Raw genomic sequence first — 21,694 nt, 5'->3', positions numbered from 1 at the left:
GAAGACACCTTGGGTTTCAATCAATTAATTCAGAGCTGCACAATATCCTGGGGTAGACATGCATACAGACCCTGTAGATGAAGACTTCCTAATGGATATCTTTGATAAATCACAAAGGTCCTCATCCATTTTACCAATGCTTAAAGGAGTGATTAAGCATGCTCCTGAAGTCTTCAAGGACCTAGTCAGAACTCTGGTCATTAACCCTCGTATAGAGAAAAAATATAAAGCTGCCCCCTCAGACCCAGCATACATTAAAGGCCCAGTACCACTAGACTCACTTGTAGTTTCCAATGCACGCAAGAGAGCAAACACACAAACCTCAGGGAAGCTCCACCACCAGATAGAGTCTAAGCTACTTGACGCATCAGGGAAAAGAACGGCGTCTCAAGCAGTAAACATGTGGCGTATCGCCAATAAACAGGCATTATTAGCCAGATACGACCGGGCACATTATGACTAATTAGAATCATTGAGGCATCTCCCTGATGAGTAAAAGGATGGAGCAGATGAGCTTATCCAAGAGGGCAAAAATATTACAAACACCTCTATTCGATGTGCACTTGATGCAGCAGATACTGCCTCAAGGGTAGTTAACACCAGCGTTTTATTATGTAGGCCTGCCTGGCTACGCACATCAGGGTTCAAACCTGAAGTACAAAGTGCCATTCTTAACCCTTTGAGCAACACCTATTCAGACCTAACGTAGATGTATCACTTGGAAAAAATGAAAGGATATATTACCGCCAAATCTATGGAGCCCTGCAGTCGCAGGCTCCCAGACGTTCATTTCGACGCTCATCCTATCGAGGTGCCACCAGGGGATACTCTTCAGACACACCTTCTACCCTTTACAAAGCCCCTACACAGTCCACTTACAGCAAGGGCTACCAAAGGGGTGGTTACAGGGGCAACAATAACAAAGGCAGAGGTAAAAGTAACAACTCCCGCTCTGCCTCTACCCCTGCCCAATGACTCCCTCCCCCTTCCCCCGTCCCATTCCACTCTTGTCGGGGGAAGACTTCAACAATACCTGCCAGCCTGGGAAAACATCACATCAGACAGGTGGGTGCTCCAAATAATTCAATCCGGTTACTGTCGAACGAACATCCCCCCCCCCCTCCCTACCCCCCCCCCCAAACACACCACCCAAGCAGCATCCACTGTCACAAGAACATTTAACACTGCTCAGACAGGAGGTAATATCCCTCCTGCAGAAAAATGCAATAGAAGTTGTTCCAGAGCATCCGAAAAACAAAGGATATATACTCCCTATATTTCCTAAAACCAAAGAAGGATGGATCTCGAAGACCCATCCTAGACCTGACCTCTAAACATTTAAATACAGTCGGATCATTTTCATATGGTCACACCAACAAGTCCTTCCACTTCTGGTACTAAACAACTTCCTTGTCACTCTAGATCTCAAGGACGCCTACTTCCATATTCCCATCCACACAGCGCACAGAAAATATCTCAGATTTATGCTAGAAGGGCAGCACTACCAGTTCAAAGTGCTCCCATTCGGAGTCACAGCGCCAAGGGTGTTTACAAAATGCCTAGCAGTAGTAACAGCACACTTAAGACCTATTCATGTCTTCCCGTATCTAGACAACTGGCTCATAAAAGCCAGCTCATACAGCCAGTGTGTACAACACATTCACGCTACTATTCAACTGCTTCACGACTTGGGATTCACAGTAAATCACACCAAATCGCATCTGTAACCCTCGCACATACAACAGTATCTCGGCGCTACAATAAACACCCAACTAACACTAGCTTATCCCTCTCCAGCCAGTATAACCAGTGTACAAACTCTCCTAACAAAATTCAAACCGCAACACTCGCTACTAGCTAGAGTGTTCATGCAGCTCATAGGAATGATGGCTTCTTGCATATTTGTGGTACCTCACGCAAGACTGCAAATGCGTCCACTTCAAGAGTGCCTAGCACGCCAATGGAACCAGGCTCAAGGTCAACTAACAGACCTAGTGTTAGACGGTCGGACTCCTCGTTCTCTGCAATGGTGGAACACCAATAACCTTTCCAAGGGCGACTGTTTCTAGAGCCATTAGCTCAAATAGTCATGACAGCGGATGCATCGCTCTCCGGCTTGGGAGCTCACCTACTGCATCACACAATGCAAGGCAGGTGGACACCGCAACTAAAATTACTCCACATCAACCATTTGGAGTTGCTATCTGGGTTTCTAGCCCTAGAAGCTGTCTTAGTCCGCACAGACAATATGACCGCTATGTACTACATAAACAAACCAGGGGTAACACTCTGCAGCTCTCTGTTAGCACAGAAGATATGGAGATGGGCTATACCACTAAAGATCTTCCACTTAGCCCAACACGTCCCAGGAGTACAAAACACTATGGCAGATCTGCTTAGTCGAAAAACACAGCAGAACCACGAGTGGGAACTTCATTTGCAAGTTCTTCATCCGTTTTTTCAAATGTGGGGACAACCTCAGACCTCTTTGCCACCCACGAAAAAGCAAAATGCCAAAACTTTGCCGCCAGATACCCACACCTATTGTCCAAAGGCAATGCGATCTGGATGAACTGGTCAAAACTATTTGCGTACGCTTTTCCTCCTCTCCCACTACTTCAGTTAGTGGTACTCAAACTACAACCACGTTCCCTGACGCTCATTCTAGTCGCTCCAACTTTGGCCAGACAACCGTGTTGCAGATGTCTGTAGTACCACGCCAAAAACTAAACCGATCTCCACGCCTATTAACACAGAACCGTGGAGAGATCAAACACCCGGACCCAGCTCAGCTCAACCTAGCGATCTGGCTCCTGAGGTCATAGTTTGGTTACCTCAACCTTCCTCCAGAATGTATGAACGTTATCAAAGGCTAGACATCCCACTACTAGAGCATGTTATGCTTCTAAGTGGAAACTGTTTGTCATATACTGCCAAAACAAATACATTCTTTAGACATGTCTATTCAACAAATCCTAGGATATCTGTTACACCTTCAGAAGTCTAATTTCGCCTATACATCTGTCAGACTACACCTCGCTGCCATTGCAGCATACTTACAAAATAGACCTCTATCTCTTTTTAGAGTACCAGCTATAAAAGCTTTCATGGAAGGACTCCAAAGAATAATTCCTCCCAGAACACCACCTGCACCAGTGTGGAACCTAAATATTATTCTCACAAGATTAATGGGACCTCCCTTTTGAACCATTACATAAATGTGAATTGCAATTCCTAACTTGAAAAGTAGCTTTCCTAGTAGCAATTACTTCTCTCAGAAGGGTTAGTGAACTACAAGCATTTACCATTCAAGAACCCTTTCTGCAAATGCATCATTGCCCCCACTAAGTACACTTTCCGAAACCCAAGAACCCCATCCGCCCCTTGGTTCTCTGAACCCCTTCGGCTACAAAGACAATACTGTCAACCTCAAAAGACATTGGCGAAAGCACTATAACCCGCAGGATAAACAAACCTACAAGAACGCTCTGGCTAACTATAAACCGCTCCTATTCTCTGAATTGAATTTGAATTTAAAAATATTTGAGCGCTCGTACACCAAGCAGTTTCATGGCGCTGTAGAGGAAAATGATACCTGAATGAGAGGGTGATGCGGCTTGGATTTTAAAAACCTATGCAAACTAATTGGTTTTCAGGGTGCTCCTGAACTCCAGATACGAGGGTGTTGATCTCATTTGGAAAGGTAGAGAATTCCAAAATTGTGGAGCAAGAACGGAGAACATGGAGCCTCCCATTCTGCTCTTCTTGAATCTGGGCACCACCAGTAGGGACAGAGGAGGATCGGAGTTGTCTGCAGGGGATGTAGGGGACGATTTTTGACGTGATAAAAGATGGGGCTGTTCCTGCAAGAGCCTGGAACGTGATACATCCCATCTTGAAGAGGGCCCTTTCTCTAATTGGGAGCCAATGGAGGGATCTAAGAAGGGGAGTTGTGTGGTGTGACTTGGGTAAACCATAGGCCAGGCAGGCCGCTTGGTTTTGCACCAGTTGGAGCCTCCGGATGGGTTAAGCGGGGGCGCCGTTGTATAGGCCATTCCCATAATCCAGCCGAGAAAGGACCATAGCCATCAGGATCAATTTAAGGGCTGAAAAGGAAAAAAACGTGAGATCTTGCGAATGGTGCGCAAAGTAAAAAGGAAGAGACCACTGTGCTGATCTAAGAGTGTAGAGTCAGTTGTTGGTTGAGGGTGATTCCCAGTGTCTTAACTGCGGGAGAGGGAGAAGGGGGGGTGGGGGGACCAAAGGAGGGGGGCCAGAAGAGGGGGGACCAAGGGTTCAGTTTGCCGCCAGTGAGAAGGAGCTCGGCTTATCAGGGTTGAGCTTAAGGTGGTTAAAGCACATCCAATCCCTGATAAAGACCATCACCGACTGGAAATTATAAATAGAATTGGGGGAGTTAGAGGTTAAAAATGAGTTGGAGGTCATCGGCGTAGTTGAACACCGTGACCTCCATCCTCTGCAGAGCACAAATGAGCAGGCGGACGTATAAATTAAAAGGGGGGAGAGAGAGGAGCCCTGAGGGACGCCACATAGCACTTTGCGGGCCTCGGAGGAAAAATTTGCCAGGTGGACTGCCTGTGAGCGGTCGCTCAGGAACGAGCTGATCCAGGCGAGGGCAGAACCTCCAATGCCTGCCGCCTCGACACGGGAAGGTGGTGTGCCGAAGGCGGCTGACAAATCGAGGAGAACCAATGCCCGAGTGAGATTAGCATCTTGCCCCGCTCAGAGTGTCAATGACAGAGCACCACTTTTTTGGTGGCATGGATAGGGCAGAACCCTGCTTGGCATGGTGATAGCCGCTGTCCTCTATGAAAGAGCCAAGGACTTTGGTTACGTGGCATTCGAGGACTTGAGCCAGGTAGGGGAGGAGGGAAATGGGCCGATAGTTTACTAGCGCTGTAGGGTCTGCGCCTGGTTTTTTCAAGATTGGAATGATGGTGGCTGATTTATGACATGAAGGGACAGTGCCTGATTTGAGGGTCTCATTGAGAAAGGTGATGGGGGGGAGATGGGCAAGTGAGGAAGATATCGCGCAAGATGTAGGCCGGGCAGATGTCAGTGGGGGATCCAGACTTGACGCATGGGAGCAGGGAGAGGAAAGTTTCTTTAGATAGTGGGATTATAAAGTCGAGGTGGCAGGCGTTGGGTTGTGGGTCGGGGTTTAGGAAAGCTTGGGAGGGTGGAGGTATGTTAGCCTTAATGTCTTTAATTTTATTGATGAAGAAGTTGAGCGAGTCGCACAAGTGCTGGGAAGGTACCGGCTTGGATGAAGTCCTGTCTGAAGAGGCTAATTCGAAGACTGTGGCAAAGATTTCTCTGGGTTTGTTCTCTGCCCGGAGGATCTTGTTTGAAAAGTAGCAGGTTTTGGCATCAAGGATGGCTTTCTTGTACACTGCCAGGGTGGAGTACAGTGATTTGGCGGCTGTGCAGTAAGTGCGTCTCCACGCACGTTCTGCGCGGCGGGCAGCCAGTTTTTTTTCTCCTTGAGTTCTGGGGTGATCCATTTGTTGACGTCGTGGGCGCGTCTTACCCTAATGCGTCTTAGGGGTGCCGCCTGATCGCAGGCGTTGGGCAGCCAATTGTTTAGTTTTGCTGCCTGAAGGGGTGGGGCCTGTTCCTCTATTGCTGGGCTAGAGGATAGTAAAGAAGAACACAGCGATGGGATGTCAACTTTGCCTCAGTTGCAAGCCCAGATGTTTTTGGGCAGGGGGGGTTTTATGGTCGAACTGGAAAGAGCAACTATTATGTCACCCAAATCAACTCAGCAAAAAAACTCTTTCAGGTAGTCAATCATCTTTCAAATCCCCCTGACCCTCCTCCAGACACTTCCCAAGCCCTTTGTAACTCCTTGGCCAATTTTTTCTCTGACAGTCACCTCCATCTTCTCGGCCTTCACCCCCCCCCCACTCCTGCCCTGCTAAGAACATCTCCTTAGACGATTCTACCTCAGATTCCCCCACCTTTCTCAAATTTCGTCAGGCCCCCCTTGAACAAATTTCACATTTAATTTCCACAACTAAATCAGGCTCACCCTTGGATTTGTGTCCACCGTCCATTCTCAACTTCATTCCAGAGGTCATCGCCCCGGCCATAGCCAACATCTGTAACACCATATTCCATACAGGCTCTTACCCTTCCGGATGGAAAAATGCTATCATTAGGCCACTCCTAAAGAAACCCACTCTTGACCCCGCATCACCATCCAGCTACAGACCCATTGCATGTCTTCCGTTTCCGACCAAGATCTTTGAAAATATAATGAATAGACAACTATCTGAATTCATTGATAGCAACCACTTGCTGGATGATACTCAATTCGGCTTCAGGCAAGGACACTGAACTGAGACGGCCCTCATTAAAGCCGCTGATGAGATGAGAATGACCTTGGACAAAGGCGGGGCGGGGCGGCAGTCCTAATACTGCTAGACTTATCTGCAGCCTTCGACACGGTTGATCATACCACCTTGATCGACAGTGTCTCAGCAATGGGCATTAGACACAGGGCCAAAGATCTCCTCGCCTCCTTCCTGGCCAATCGTACCCAATCGGTAAAGTTGGGTCCATTAGTTTCTCCCATCTTTTCCCTCCCGTGTGGAGTGCCACAGGGCTCCTCGCTAAGTCCGACCTTATTCAACATCTAAGTTTCGGACTTAGCGAGGGTGATCAAGTCACATGGCATTAATCTTACAACTTACGCCGATGACACCCAGTTGGTCCTATCAGTTCATCACGATGGAGAAACAGTTGCATCCAATTTCCGAGAGGGAATGCTAGCCATCAGCGCCTGGATGGCATCCAATTGTCTAAAATTAAACTCTGAAAAAACTGAGCTCATGGCATTTGGAAAACTAGAGCCCAGCTGGTCCACACAGTGGTGGCTAAGCAAGATGGGCCCTCCACCTGTAACAAAAGTCAGAAACCTAGGGGTCGTCTTCGACAACAAATTGCTCTTCAAACATCACGTCAATACGGCGGTATCCACATCCTTCACATTTAGGAAAATTAAGAAACTCCTTCCCTACCTCAGCGGGAAAAACCCTGATCACCACCCTCATATTCTCTAAGATTGACTACTGCAATGCCCTCCTCAATGTACAAGAAAAGTTCTAAACAAGCTTCAGCTAATACAGAACGCCTCAGCAAGAATCTTCTTGGGTATCCCTAAATTCAGCTCCATCTCCCCTTTCATTCGCCAGCTCCACTGGCTGCCCATCAAAAGCCGGACTAAGTTCAAGGCATTGTGTATCGCTTACAAGGCCATTAACACTGGCCCGCAGTTCCTCAAATATGCCTTCCGTCCACTTGTTTCATCTAGGACTCTTCGCTCAGCCTCAGCACACCTTCTTAACGTCCCGCGCACAAAAAAAGCTAATTGGGGCGACAGGTGCTTTGTTATCTCCACAGCAAGACTGTGGAATGCCCTCCCCTCAGCATTAAAACCAGTCCCACCCTCCTTAACTTTAGGAAGCAACTAAAAACCTGGTTGTTTACTCGCTAACTGCGCTCTACTTGTCCATTTTCAATCTTTAAGCGCCGAGACACCCCTGGGTAATTGCACGCTATACAAATTCCCGAAACATAAAAAAGTGGTTCTTCGTACTAATCCTAAAGTCATTTTACCATTCCATCTAAATCAATCAGTTGAGCTGCCCATATTTTTCTCACAGCCTCAAACACTCGCAGAAAGAGCTCTACACACCATAGATGTCAAGAGCATTACTGTACTATATCGAAAGGACACAAGCTTTTCATAAAACAAAACCACTTTTGTGTCTTTTTCACCGCCACAAAGTCAACCCCATATCAAAATCAGGAATCGCTAGGTGGATTGTTAAATGCATACAAATGTTAGCACAAAGCCAAACTTATATTAACAATTCCTTCAAAAGCCCATTCTACAAGGAAAATAGGGGCTTCAATGGCATTCTTGGGGAACATTCCCCTAGATGATATATGCAAAGCAGCTACATGGCTTACAACGCACACATTCACAAAGCATTACTGAGTAGATGTGCAAACTAAACAAGCCACTGTGCGCCAGGCTGTACTAAAAACACTGTTTCAAACAACTGCAACAGATACTGGTGGTCGCCGCTAGGTGTGGGTACTGCTATACAATCTATGCATAGTGTGTAATCTGCAGCTCATATGCCTTGAAAGGAAAATGCTACTTACCAGTATGCATCTGTTCTTGGCATGTAGAGCTGCAGAGTTACACACGCCCACCCGCCTCCCCGGCTACCATTATCTGTTCCAGTATTCTCTTAGATACAAATCGCATGGACATCACTACCTCTTGTACAGCTCCATCACTTCCCTAATGGCGAAAAACAATCTGGGGATAGAGCCGATGCCCATGCGCAGTATCATCCAAAGGAGGAGTCACCTATCCCGTGACTGCCAAAGACTTTTCTACAACAAAACAAACTGCAAACATCCAGGCCCATTACTAAGTGGCCATCTATGCATAGTGTGTACCTCTGCAGCTCTACATGCCAAGAACAGATGCATACTGGTAAGTAGCATTTTCCTTATTTTACATTGCATTTAGATAGGCCTGTTCGAGTTATAATCGGGAAAACATTTCTTTTTGTCTGAGTTGGGTGATAAACGAAACAAAAAAATAAACTGTTAAATTGGGGCGTTGCTATATCTAGGAGAATGAAAGTCCAGTCAGGGAGAATAGTGGGGGAAATAAAAGCTATAAGGTGGGTGGCCATTTTTCCTACCACTCTGGCCACCGCCAGTCTCATCAGAAGATTACCTGCAAAGCTGAAGGTTGCAGGCTAGTTGCTTACCAGACTGGTCAGGTCCAGATTGGTGGCAATCAGAACTGTCATGACAAAAGGACTGTAGGGCTTGATGTGAGATGGGGGCACCAACCCGCCATCTGCCACTTACCAGCGAAAAGCACCCGGGAGTCTTTGACTATTAAAGTGATGTACAGTTGTTCTCAACTGCAAGAATCCCTTTATGTATAGGGATAAATGAAACAGCAGACCACCAGATTGGTACATTTCTTTTCTGGTTTTTTTTGCCCAAAACATTTCTTTTAGCATCCTTGTTGCAGGTTCAGATTCTTGTTCTACATAAAGTCCAGCAGCTCGTGCCACTACCATTGCTGTTTTAACCAAGTCTTGATCGGCAACTTTAAACTAGGCATGGGCGGTGAACTCCGCTACGTTCGTGGAAATTACAGAGTTTGCTGCACTCGGGAGCTCACAGACTGTAAAACTCCGCTCACTGTAGTGCAGGAGAGTTTGTTTTCCCACCCTTTTGCTCTCGAACAGTAAGTTTGCGAGCTGCTGCTTGGGTAGAATTTCTACCCGAGCAGCAAGACCAGTGCGAACTGCAGTTCGCACTGCACTCCGCCACTTGCGGAACTCAAAGTTTTTTTGTTACTTCAGAGTTCCAGGCCTGCTTTAAACTCCCCTTCTTGCTGTCCTTCCTTCTCCCAGAGCGGGGCCTGCTTGAGGCAGCTGAAGGCATCAACGCAACACCTGTGTCCAACCATCGCTCACCAAGAACCATTGCAACCTGTGCCTGTCTAGTTAAACATCCTGGAAAATGTCATGGATGTTATTGGGAGTTACAGAAGCCCATAGTCTGCTCTCTAGGGATGGTACAGGAAATAGAATTTAAATAATTGGCTGAATCAGCCTGATTAAGGTGGGCCTTTGTGCAAAAGTTAAACTAATGCCTTTTATGACAATTGTGCTAAATTAGATTCATAAACCTGAATGAGCTGCTGGCTGATGGTAGGATCTTCGATCTGGGGAATTGAGGGGAAAGGGTTTGAGTTACCACGTACACTTGAGAAGATATTAGCTGTTCTCTGAAGTATTTTGGGTGCCTGTCCCTTTTATCTACAACCTGAAAAAGGGTGATACCTGTGGTCTTCTCTTGTACAGACTGTGGACACAAAAACAAACTATTTTGTTTGCAGACACCCATGCGATTAAGCTATATCCCAATATTGTTTTTAAATATCTGCAGCATGCTGAGGCTAATTGAAAGGGGCATGGTGACGGCGATTTCTTCACCCTCTTTGCAAGTTAAGATTCTCCTGTGGCTGTAGTAGCTAAGAGGTATTCTAATGTAAGAGGTTCTCTGCACTGCTTTATCTGACCCACCATTCTGTTGCACAAATTAAGGAAAGTAGGTGTGGGCAGGTGAGGCTTTAAGTCTGTGGTTGCAAACGGCAAATGTTGGTAGATGGATAAGCATCCCAGAGTGGCTATGGTCTGTATTTTGGTTCTCAGGATCTGTAGTAGGAGGATTGGGGTCTCTGAAACTTTTATACTCTGTCTATTAAACCGCACCACAAAGTAAAGCTAGTTGCTTTGCAATTATGCAGTATTCCACAACCCTTCATGCCTAAGTTCAGCAAGGCGGCTGCACCGTGTTTGGACTATGTTGCCAAACGTCATGTACCCTGACTTACAGTTTGCAAATGTTGTCCCATAAGGGTGCCCAATATCCTGATTCAATTTGAAACCCTTCACACCCTGAACATGACTGGAAGCACTAAGTAAATGCTGTGACACAACCCATTTATTTGTTTTTATTGCATTTTTTTTCCGTACTCCTTCAATTTTGGGGGGGAGGGTTACGGGGGGGACAAAAAAATGAACTCTGAAGGAGCCATAGAATGCCAAACACGGAAATTGAATATTTCTGTTCAGTACTAAAACGTAACATTCATACATTGCTCTCTGTTCTACTTGTTTACTTTTTCTTAAGTTGTGCAATGTTGTTCTTGCAGGCTTTTGGAGCTGTGGAAGCAATTTCAGACCGAATCTGTGTCCATTCTAATGGAAAGGCAAATGCAGAAATTTCAGCAGAGGATCTGCTGTCCTGCTGTGGTCTGGAATGTGGAATGGGGTGCGTATACCTGAATTCTTTTTTTTTTTTTTTTATTTTTTTTAGCTTAGCAGCCCACTCCCTCCCAAAAACCAATGTAGCTTTACAAAGTCCTGAAGCTTACCAAGTTGCCTCGCAAAGGTGGGCAGTAGAAAAGACCTCGAGCTTAGGTGTTAGATATATAGAGATTGCAGCTGTAGTAGTTCATGGCCACAATTGTATTGCAAAGGTATACATATAGCAATTTTGCTAACTATGCCAGTTGGACAAAAGTTTACCAAACTACGATGACCTTGGTTCTCATGCTTCCTTTTTAGGCCGCTGAATAGTGTAAACACCAAAAATAGGGTGGACCCTTTTTGTAAATTGGTGACAAGGGGTTGGGGAAACAAGTAAATCGGCAGTTAACCAGTAAATACAGAATTTGCCACTTAGCTCTGAGGAGGCCCAAATCTGGATGCACAGTTGTGCAATTTCTAACTTTATAAATGGGCAATGTCACCTTTGCAAACTCCACCAAAGGTATATGCAAACCATGCATATAGCCTTCTGGGCTACCTAAAACTGTCAAGATTGATGTCCATGGTTCTTGAAGTGAAGCTAGAAACTACCCATTATGTTCAACAGAAAAGTTGATTTTGGTCTACCACAAATAAGTGAACTCCCATGTAACTTCCAGCAGCTGCAAAAGGATTTGCACTCTTAAGTGGATGTTGTTCTGCTGTACTTTACTTTGCTAGCTATGCAGAACTGTCTTTCAGGGATCTGGCTTTGACATTCTCAGTGGCTTATTTATTTCAAGAGTTTTATATAGCGCTGGCTAGACCCGAAGGTATCGGAGCGCTTTACATAAGGTTCCACATATTAGCAAAATTACATCAGTTACATATTAACAATGATACCAATAAAAACATTTAAGGAGCATACAGGAACAGGAAAATCTAGTGGGAAGGGTAAGGGGGTAGGAGAGAAAGGGGTAGAGTATAGATACAACGGAGAGACGAAGGGAAAGTCTGCCCAAGGTCCGGCTGGGTAGGTGACTGCTGAGGGGGAATCTGCAGCCCATCTCCTCTACAGCTATCTGGTAGCTCCACCGGGCATCGGTCAAATAGCTAGGTCTCAACAGAAACATTAAAGGGATAGAAGGCAAGGAGAAGGGAATGTAAAGGGGGAAAGGGATAGGGTGAAGGGGTAGGAGGGAAATACGACGGAGACGAAGGAACGTCTGCCCAATGTCCGGCTGGGTAGGTGATGGCCGAGGGGGGGATCCACAGCCTGTCTCCTCTACAGCTAGCAAGTAGCTCCACCGGGCATCGGTCAAATACATCCAACTGCAGGTCTCAACATCCTACGCATGCATAAGGCCTTATTAAGCCTGCCTCTACTTACTGCAATGCGCTCAGGCATCCTTCTAAGAACATATACATTTTCTTGGCGGGTCATGGTTGGTTTGAATCCATGTGGGTGGCACAGGCTTTTCAAAGTTCCTTGGAGCACCCCAGTGTCAGGATATCTTTCAGGGACAAATTGGACTCCTGAAGGATCCCTTCTCGAAGTTTGGAAGAAGCGCAACCCTGAATGAACTAGGCTCACCTAGTTATCGTTATCCGGGAGCATACACATGTTCGCAAGCTCCTTCAGGTGGCAGTAGAACACATCAACGGACTCATCAGGTAGTTTTCGTGCTTGGTGGAGGAGAAACTGCTGTTAGTCAGTCTCCTACGGCTCAAAGTGTGCTGTGATGGCATTCTTCAGGGTGGTGTAGTTGTGCGGGGGCCCGTTTCAACAACAGTCCTTCACATCTTGTGGACATTGGCACCCCCGAGATGGAGGGGCATTGACCGTTTCCTGTCCGCAGCAGTCTCAAATACCTCAAAATAGTTCTCCAAAGCCCTACCCATGCTTTCGAGTTGGGACGGCAGGGGCATTATGACAGTCAATGGTTCCAGGGCGGGTATGTAGTACATCTTGGGGCAAGGTGAGGTGACCCAGTGGGGATACCCTCAGGGTGGAACTCCACAGAAGCTAGGCGAGGCAGGCGTGTGGGCACCAGATTGTTGGGCACAGATGAGCAAGTGTCTTGGCTGGGATTGGTGGCAGATGCTGAAAAGCAGAGGCACAGCAGCACATAGTGGCACCTACTCAGGACAGCAGCATTCGGTTTTTAGAATCGCCCAGATTATCGGTCTCATTCGGGACATCTATCCAAGATTCCACCCCCAGCAAGCAAACCCAGTGATTCTCTGGTGTGAAAGTTGGCGCAATGTGTTGGGCTGCTGACTAGTAAACATTTGAGGCATTACTGGCCACCTTTACAGGGCCTTGAACCCCACTCAGCAAGAAGTACCTGTGGTCCTCATTGTAAGACACCTGTGACCTGGGACTGGCAGCTGCTAATAGTGCACACACCTACTCCTTCACACTAACCTTGCAATGACCAAGATTAAAACTAAAGGTGTAACTGTAATTACCTGAGTTTTCTTACTTCTCCACCATGGATTTCCTTCTCCAGTGTACATCCACTGAAGCACCACCAACTGTGAGCTTTTAGAAAAACGTAAAGCTGCATTACCCTACAATACTTGTATTACACTACTATATGGTTGACTGTCTGTTTCCAGCTAGTTAACTAGAGGATTGTTTAATCTCAAAATGATAAGCTTCTTTTAAGGAGTTCATGTTGTAAGTTCCAGGGTCATGTCCTCCGTCTTTAGTTTTCCTTCTAGTTTTTTGTAATTTTGTAATCCTGGGTGAAAGTGTTTCATTCTAGCCCTTCTGGTTGCTACAGATGTGCTCCAGTCCTTCGTTAAGCATGTGTAGGGTTATTGACTTCACTTGCATGAACCTATTGCCTACACCCTGTGGTGACTGAGCATTAGCTGCATTTGCCTTTGGTTTATTTGTAAATCTTGAAATGCTCTAGATGTAGTTGGCCAGATTCTTGAAGTCCATGAACATACACATTTGTTGGTTTAAAGGTAGATTTTGTGTGCCTGCACTCAATTGTAAAGCCTTTGTGCAAGTCACCTGTATTACTTCATGCAGATGAGATTGATTAAGATGATGCAAGGTCTGTTAAATTCAGCAAAGAATGAAATCTATTTGACAGGGGATATGGTGAAAATGTGAATCGGTCAGACTCCTATATCTTCTCCAACCACATTGGTTGATATCTGTTACTCCAATACACCCACTGAAAGCAGAGATTTCTCATCACTCATTAAAAAAAATTGGAATGGTGGTGGTTTTCATGAACGTATAGTTCTCCACAAAGAACCATCCGATCTGCCCTTGTTCAGTATGTAAAGGCAGTTGTACCTTTGTGCAGTTTTCCAACTTTGTACACCATCCATTCTCTTGATTTGTGCTTTTAGATGAGCTCAGTTTCTTAATCTTAGTTCAATACCTTAATATTTTGTTTTCAACCCATTTCGTGCAGATGTAATGGGGGCTATCCTGCTGGTGCCTGGAATTACTGGACAAAACACGGTCTTGTATCCGGTGGACTGTATAGCTCTCATGTGGGTGAGTGTTTATTTGTAAATCTGGTCATGAAGAGTTTATAAACTGTAATTTCGAGTTTTGGTCCTATACTTGTTACCTTGAAAAATTCTTAACCCATAATGCTCTGCTTTTCTCCATCTTCCACATTTGATAAGCATGCTCCAATATGAGATCATTTATACCCATGATTGCTTATAAACCTGGCCCGCAACGTGGCTCCCTTAATACAGCATGACTTGTGTGCACCTATTCTCATAAATTCAAAAGGGCTGCCATCTGTCGACAGATGAATGTTTCATTGCTAGTTATTGCTACATTGCAAACCAATTCTAAACTTTGAACAAAATCTGCATACTCTGCATGAACATCTTTTAGCCTTGTTGGGACTGGAATGTCCCTTGCATGATAGCGCGCATGTCCATGCCCGGAGTGCCCAACCGCTTGTATAGCTTCTGGCATTTTATTTGGGTCCTGGCATCACACATCTAAGCAGGCCCCTAGAAGCCTTTGCCTTCCCCTGATTGAGAGGTTTTTGACCTATGCTAGGACATGGATCGGTATAGCGCATAGTGGTGGTGGCCGTATACCATGGTTAATGGAGACCTATAATTGGATCAGACCTTTTTATCGGAGTCACTCTGAGGCCTACTCGCCAGACAGAATTTCTAGGAGCCAGAGCAGCCTTTAGAAATTCCACGAGACCTTTTGTTAGCAAGAAACTGATCACTGTCGTCATATGTATGGTAGGAGTGACTTCGGATGAAGTCTCTAGGTAACCGAGCCCCCCCCCCCCCCCAACTTATTGTGGTCTATCCCAGATTATACTTTTATTTGGACTGATGACAGCTGGGTTCAGAATCTTCATACCCTTGTGCCTCGGTTGTGGGTGCCTCAGGATGGAGACAGGCCCAATGCTGTCTGGTGTGAAGTGTCACTCCACACAATACTGTGGACCTGTTTCACGAAAGGTGTCTGCATTCGTGGCGGAGGCCCGCAGTTGTGAGGCAGTCTTCCCCCCCCCCCTTGGGTGGGATCTCCACAATGAACTCTCATTGCGGAGATTCCACACCTGGGGTGGAAGTCCCCTCCGACTGTGGGGCTGCCACCACGAGTGCTGAGCCATTGTGTGAAACAGGCGCTGTGTGTAGAGAACAGACTGAAGAGGGCTCTTAAAATGAGAACCACTCTGATTCTGCAGTTTGAGACTGTGTAGCCACATACCCTGTCTACATGTGGTGCCTAAAAGTGTGTCCCAAACGACCCCACTTTGTTCTCGTTAAAGGTCTTTTTGACCAAGGGATGCTGTGCTCTGCAAACAACACAGGGTTGGTGTCTGACAGCCAGTCTTCCAGAGGTGAGGGGACATCACTTGAAGTATGGCATTCCTTCTAAAGAAGCTGTGGACCTGCCCCAAAGTGCCTTAAAGTCTGACTGTTTGCTGAGAGGTGAAGGAATCTGCCCAGCCTTGCAGGATGCTCCAGAAGGAGTAATGTCAGCACATTCCCAGTGGCTGTTGAACGTGGAGGAAAAAGCACACTGATACTGGCCAAGTGTATTCTAGAGAATCCTAGTTCCTGTGGGCCTCCTAATCTCCTCTTTGTTCTGCTCATGAACTGCAGCACCTCTGCTTCTTTTCATCCCAGAATGGGTGCTACAACTGCCTGATTGCACTGTTGCAGACGGGGGCTGCAACAGGCTGCACCTACATGCGGTCAGCCTTGATCTGAAACCTACTGGGACTACCACACACAAGCTCGCACGCTGTACGGAATACTGCCGTGACCGTAACTACATCTATGTAGGTCACGGCACCACAACCTCTACAGGAAGGGCTGGGTGAGCATGCTGCCTCATTAGCTGTGCTTGGCTCTGATGAAAGCTGAAACTTGCTTGCTTCTTATAGTTCTTGAATGCACAGGAGGTCCACCCTGGTATGAGGCACCCTTAAAAAGACTTAAACGATATCCCCTATCCTAAGGAGGGGTAAAAAACATTTGGCTCGTGGGCACCTATAACTTCCACATATGTGAGAAGCCTAACTGCTCGCCTTCTCTACGGGAGATTAAACTGTTATTGAAGGGGTTGTACTTGGTGTAGATTGCAGAGGGATTGTAGGCTCCACTCTAGAAACTCACTGCCACAATTCGGCCCAGTAACCCCTGCTGCAGCTATGGGATCGAACACTTCCCCCAAACAATCCTGATCCAACCTCCTGCCATTTCCCCCCCACCCCCCTCCCTCCCACCACGCCCCAAATCCAAAGGAAACTAGACCTAATCTGTTGGTGCTCTTCGGTTAAAGAAGCTATAAAGGAACAGTTGAGCCACTGTAGATGTGTTCTCCACTGCTACTTGCCTGTGATATACCTTTTTTGTTTTTTCTTTTCCATCACGGTGACAGCAGTACAGGTGTAGAAGGGTGCCATGCATGGAGAGGATGGCTGATGTGAGGATAATTTTGCTTCAACTCATGAGCAATGTCCCTCCTGTGGGGTCAGGTGGCTGCAAAGTATTTTGCCTGACTTTTTCCTTTAAAGATTTTATGAATTTGAGGCATTTTTCCCTGTCGCTAATCCTGTAGGCTTTGTTATATCTGGACATTTCTGTGCTTGACTGCATTGCCACCATGACACTTTATGCACCCTAAATCTGTAATTGTGGTTCATTCCTCAAGCTCGCGGCATCCCTTTGTAGCCCATTTTCCTTGTTTCCTAGCCCTTGCCACCCCTAAAGTTCACCTCTAATCCCAACTAGCACCTTCCCAACCATTGTGTGCTATCCCAGTATGCACCTTAAACATCTACCACAATCACCTAACTGATCTATCTGTAGCCAATAGTCTGCAAATAACCTGCCTCAGTCTTCCACTTTGATTTTTTTTTTTTAACCTTCTTGATGCAAAATTTCTTTGCTCATCGTCCAGGCAGAAGCTGAGAAAATGCTTGAGGCATCCCCAGTCTCCTAAAACCAGATTCAATTGTGATGTGACTCCATCTGATGCGTTCACAAACTCTCTTCGCTTACAGAACCATACTTTTCCCCCTCTATTCTAGTCAATGATTGAGCTTCCCTTAAGGCTACCTCTAACTTTACACGCTGCATCCGACCCTGAAACTGCTGCCAGAGTATTCCCTTGCTTCAGTATGTTATTTCGTTTACACTCCTTTACTTCGGTATTGATGCAGAATGAATTTATTAATCCACTTTATCGCCAATGTCCCATGCCGGAAAAGTAACCCACTTTTCAAATTAAATTGTTCCTCCTTGACTGCTCATGAGGTCTGTAGCAATTGCCTTTGCTGGTCTAAATAAGCTAATGTTTATTAGTAATAAGAGGATGGTGCTGAGAGAGGTTGAGGGGGTGGGTGGATAGCCAATTAATTGTAGTATGCAGAGACACTAGATCAAGTCGTCAAAGCCCATTTGTTCTGTTTTGACTGGTGGGAGATCATTCTAAAAATGTAATATACCAAGGCTTTGATTTAACAAGACTTTCATGTGTCACATACAGGCTGCAGACCATACACCATTCCCCCCTGTGAGCATCATGTGAATGGTTCACGTCCTTCATGCACTGGAGAGGAAGGAGACACACCCAAATGTGTGAAAACATGCGAGGAAGGCTATACCCCTTCGTATAAACAGGACAAACATTATGGTGAGTATCAAGTGGTGTTAGTGTAATTTTTCTATTTGATTGGGGGTATTCATAAAGCTTCAAGCTAGTCACAAATGTAAAGTGCTGTATAAAGCAGCAGTATGTGGAACAAACATGTAAAAATACAAGAATATTCAGCTGTATGCTATTCAAAGACATTAAGTTTGTTCATGGGCAGATGGGTACCAAACCTTCCATTTCACTGGGATGAGGTGAGCAAGGTAAATAATTATGGGCCGGATGTACCATTATTTAATTTGCAAAAAGTGATTGGTATTCAACTTTTTTTTTTTTACTAATAATATAGTATTTGCCGATCGACGTACGCAGGTCCGTTCAGAAAATACTGAATCGCAGGAGGTCAGATTGGCATGCCTAATATTAATCGTCCGCAATCACCGGCATGGTGGCTTGGCCTCCAAAGAACAGCAGACCACCATCCTCATGATTGCATTTTAAAACTGAACACATTTAAGAAAAAGGTTTTTAAAAGCAGCAGTTTTCATTTAAATGAACGCATTACTTTTAGCCCTAGTGCAAGAAGCATGGAGAACAAGGCTAGACTGAGATTTTACAATACCTTTTGATGAAGAACTGGTTTGTGGAAGTTCATTAAGCTTATCTAGTAGTTTGTACAACATTTTGTTGGCTAGATATGGCTGTTCATGTATTTGTTATAATTCAGATTATTATTTGTAAATGGCAGCAGATGCTTTAAAAACTCATAGGAAATACTTGGCAAAACCGCTACTAGATCTAAAAGCATTTTTAGGTCGAGCCTAGACAGCACTTGCTCCTTGAAACATATTTTACATACTTTGTGGCCTGCAGCCCGCGAACTGCTTTCCATTTTATTTGTTTGTGTTTGAAAATCCTTGCTTCCAACAGGTTATTTGTTCCTATTTGTCCCTCCTTTTCATTGTTTGTTCCCTCCCATGGAGCAGGCCCCCACTAATTGTAGGCTTCCACTTGTGCCGTTTTAGTTCCTGACTGAACTATAAAAAAAAAAATCTGAACATGCACTTACCACAGTTTTGTGTGTTTGGCTTAATCCGCGCGTTGCCCGCTTACAGCCTTGAAAGGCCACGTACCTTAACATTTCCCTCTACCTGACGAAGGGGAGCAGCATTGCACCTGCTCATGTCACTGCATGCCTGCCCCGCTACTTCTTACTGTCTTATTCTTCCTCTCAGATCTCTAATTTCAAAGCACATTCACAGCAGCTCCCCAGGGACTGAGACCTTTTTTAATAATATATATATATATATATATATATATATATATATATATATATATATATATATATATATATATATATATATATATATATATATATATATATATATATACTCGAGCAAACCCGTATGTGTTGGAGCAATTCACATGAGCGCTAGTTACATTACACAATGTCATCTTGGGGGGCATTTTAATAGAGTGCGAACTCGACTGACATGAAGGTATTGGGGTGCTTTTACAAAATCTTCACTTACATTACACACGGTCAGGTTAATTGTTTTTAGGTGCACCGAGATTAAGTTATGCTGTACCTGTTCATTCATTATTTCCCCTCGACCTGATAAATGGGAGTATTTTGTTGTCCCTATGTTCAGTGCTCGTATACTTAGAGGGCGGGACTGAGGGCGGAGCTGGGGACTTGCTGGTAAGATGGTGCAAGCAGTGTTTTGAATTGTAAACTATGGAGAAGACTGCATTATGAATAGAGGCTCTAGGAGGAGGGCTGTGACCTCTTCACCATTAGAAAATACTTCACTGCTTTTTTAAAATATTTGATGCATTAATAAAAGTTTGGAAGGCTAGTTTAATTTGAAAGTATTTGCTTTATGGTTCTCTGACCTTGGCTTCAAGAGTTTAAAACAGGAAAGGGTCTGAAGAGTTGTTAGTACTTCTTACTAAGTTTAGTCATTTATTGATTAACAAGTGGTTCTGCTCACTAAAGACTTCTGCTTTTCTTTCTTCAGGTGCTACGTCTTACAGCGTTCCCAGCAGTGAGCAGGAGATCATGGCTGAAATTTACAAAAATGGGCCAGTTGAGGCAGCCTTTTCAGTTTATGAAGATTTCTTGTTGTATAAATCAGGTTTGTCCTGAGAAACTTAACTCCATGCACTATTTGTTCTCAAGATATACAATGGAAGTTCTTATTTTATTTATGTATTTTTTTTCAGTTTGAAAATGTTGAGTTGCATACTTGCAGGCAACGAAAGTCTTCAAATCATGGACATGACAGCCTTTGTCTTTATGTGCCTTTTTTTGAAACTTTTTTCCTGCTAACTTGGAAATCTAAGAAAAAAATCTGATTTGTCAGGTGTGCATTCTCTAAGTTAATATTCGTGTACTGTTTGCGTTCTTTAAGGAGCACATACCAAGCCAGGAGCTCTTGCCTTTAACATTGGGGCGCAGAGCTGTTGGCTTTGCCAGTGCTCGTTTATTTTTGCCATAGTTTGTGGCAAAAACCATTGAAAGATGGACATGCCTTTTGTTACACTTTATTAATTTACATTTCTAAGAAGGCAGCCATCCGTTTACTTACAGTAAATTCATAAAGAATACAGGGATGCAGTGCACATATCTCCAAACGGGTTCCTAGTAGTGTGCAGCTGCTGTGCCCTACCTTTTAATTATAAAAAAGAAATGGGGGATGGGGAGAGTAAGGTGACTATGTAGGAAGAGATGTCCTTGTGCAGGGGTGAGCAGAGATCGGGCAGGATGAATCAGGAACAACGTTTAAAAGATTTCTCCTCTTTACCCCAACAGTTCCCATTCTTCTTGTTAAACTACTGTTCCTGCACAATTAATGCATCCTTGAGTTGCCTCAGGCTGAAAAGTATGGAGTTGTCTCCTGTACTGTGAAGGGGAAGGAGGAGGGCAAGGCAGCTAAAGAAGAAACCCTCCTTTTGTTTAGGGTGCCTGTAAACTCCAATTAAAGTACATTTTTGCAGTTGATTAATCCGCAAATCTTAAGGCTACTTAGAAGCCAGTATAGACTTTCATTTATATAATGATTTGAAGCTTCATGATGTCAACATTGAATCTTTTTAGAGTTACTGTAAAGCTGTTCCCATTTCTGGAACACATCCTTGAAGTGGAAACCTCTATTTGCACTAGGTACAGCCAGATTGTGTATTACTCACAATTCAGCATTTGAAATCACTGAACAGAATATTTTCCACATTGTCGTAGCCCATCTAAAACTGTAATTTTTTTTTTAATTATCAAAATAATTCACATTGCCCTTTTGTCTTGCCCAAGGATGGGGGAGGATTTACAAAAATCAAACTCCTCCTTTCCCCAGGTTGGGGGTGCAGGCTATATCCTCCTCTGTTTTAGCAAGGCGGTGAATATTGCCCCGCTTAAAGGGAGGTAGAGTGTCTTCGTGTAGAAAAATAGGGCTCCCCTCAGCTGCCCCGGTTCTCTGTTGCGGAATCACACTGACCCACTAGCCTTCCTCCCTGTGAGCAGCAATGCCGCTTTGAAGCCTCCCCCACACACTCTTGTCCATCCCATCGTCCGCCGCCACTTACCTTCACCCCCAACTTATTGTCTCCCTCCCCCTCCTCACTTTTTCATCCAGTATGTCAATCGCGGTTGGCGCTAATTCAGAGACTGAGAGGTTCACCCCCACCAAAGTGT

At 45.0% G+C, this 21,694-nt stretch overlaps 1 protein-coding gene across 1 annotated transcript in view; it reads left to right on the top strand.

Annotated features, from left to right (window-relative positions):
* Window positions 1–21,694, top strand: part of CTSB (cathepsin B) — an 80,360-nt gene that overhangs the window by 41,922 nt on the left and 16,744 nt on the right. Inside the window, exons 5-8 of the mRNA XM_086926191.1 lie at window positions 10,787–10,905; window positions 14,324–14,409; window positions 17,899–18,045; window positions 20,025–20,141. Coding sequence (XP_086782317.1) covers window positions 10,787–10,905; window positions 14,324–14,409; window positions 17,899–18,045; window positions 20,025–20,141 — 469 coding nt within the window. The remainder of the gene's footprint in view (window positions 1–10,786; window positions 10,906–14,323; window positions 14,410–17,898; window positions 18,046–20,024; window positions 20,142–21,694) is intronic.

This window comes from Lissotriton vulgaris, chromosome 6 (genome assembly GCF_964263255.1).
Source record: "Lissotriton vulgaris chromosome 6, aLisVul1.2, whole genome shotgun sequence".
Classification (NCBI taxonomy): Eukaryota; Metazoa; Chordata; class Amphibia; order Caudata; family Salamandridae; genus Lissotriton; species Lissotriton vulgaris.
This window is presented reverse-complemented; position numbering and strand designations above follow the sequence as displayed.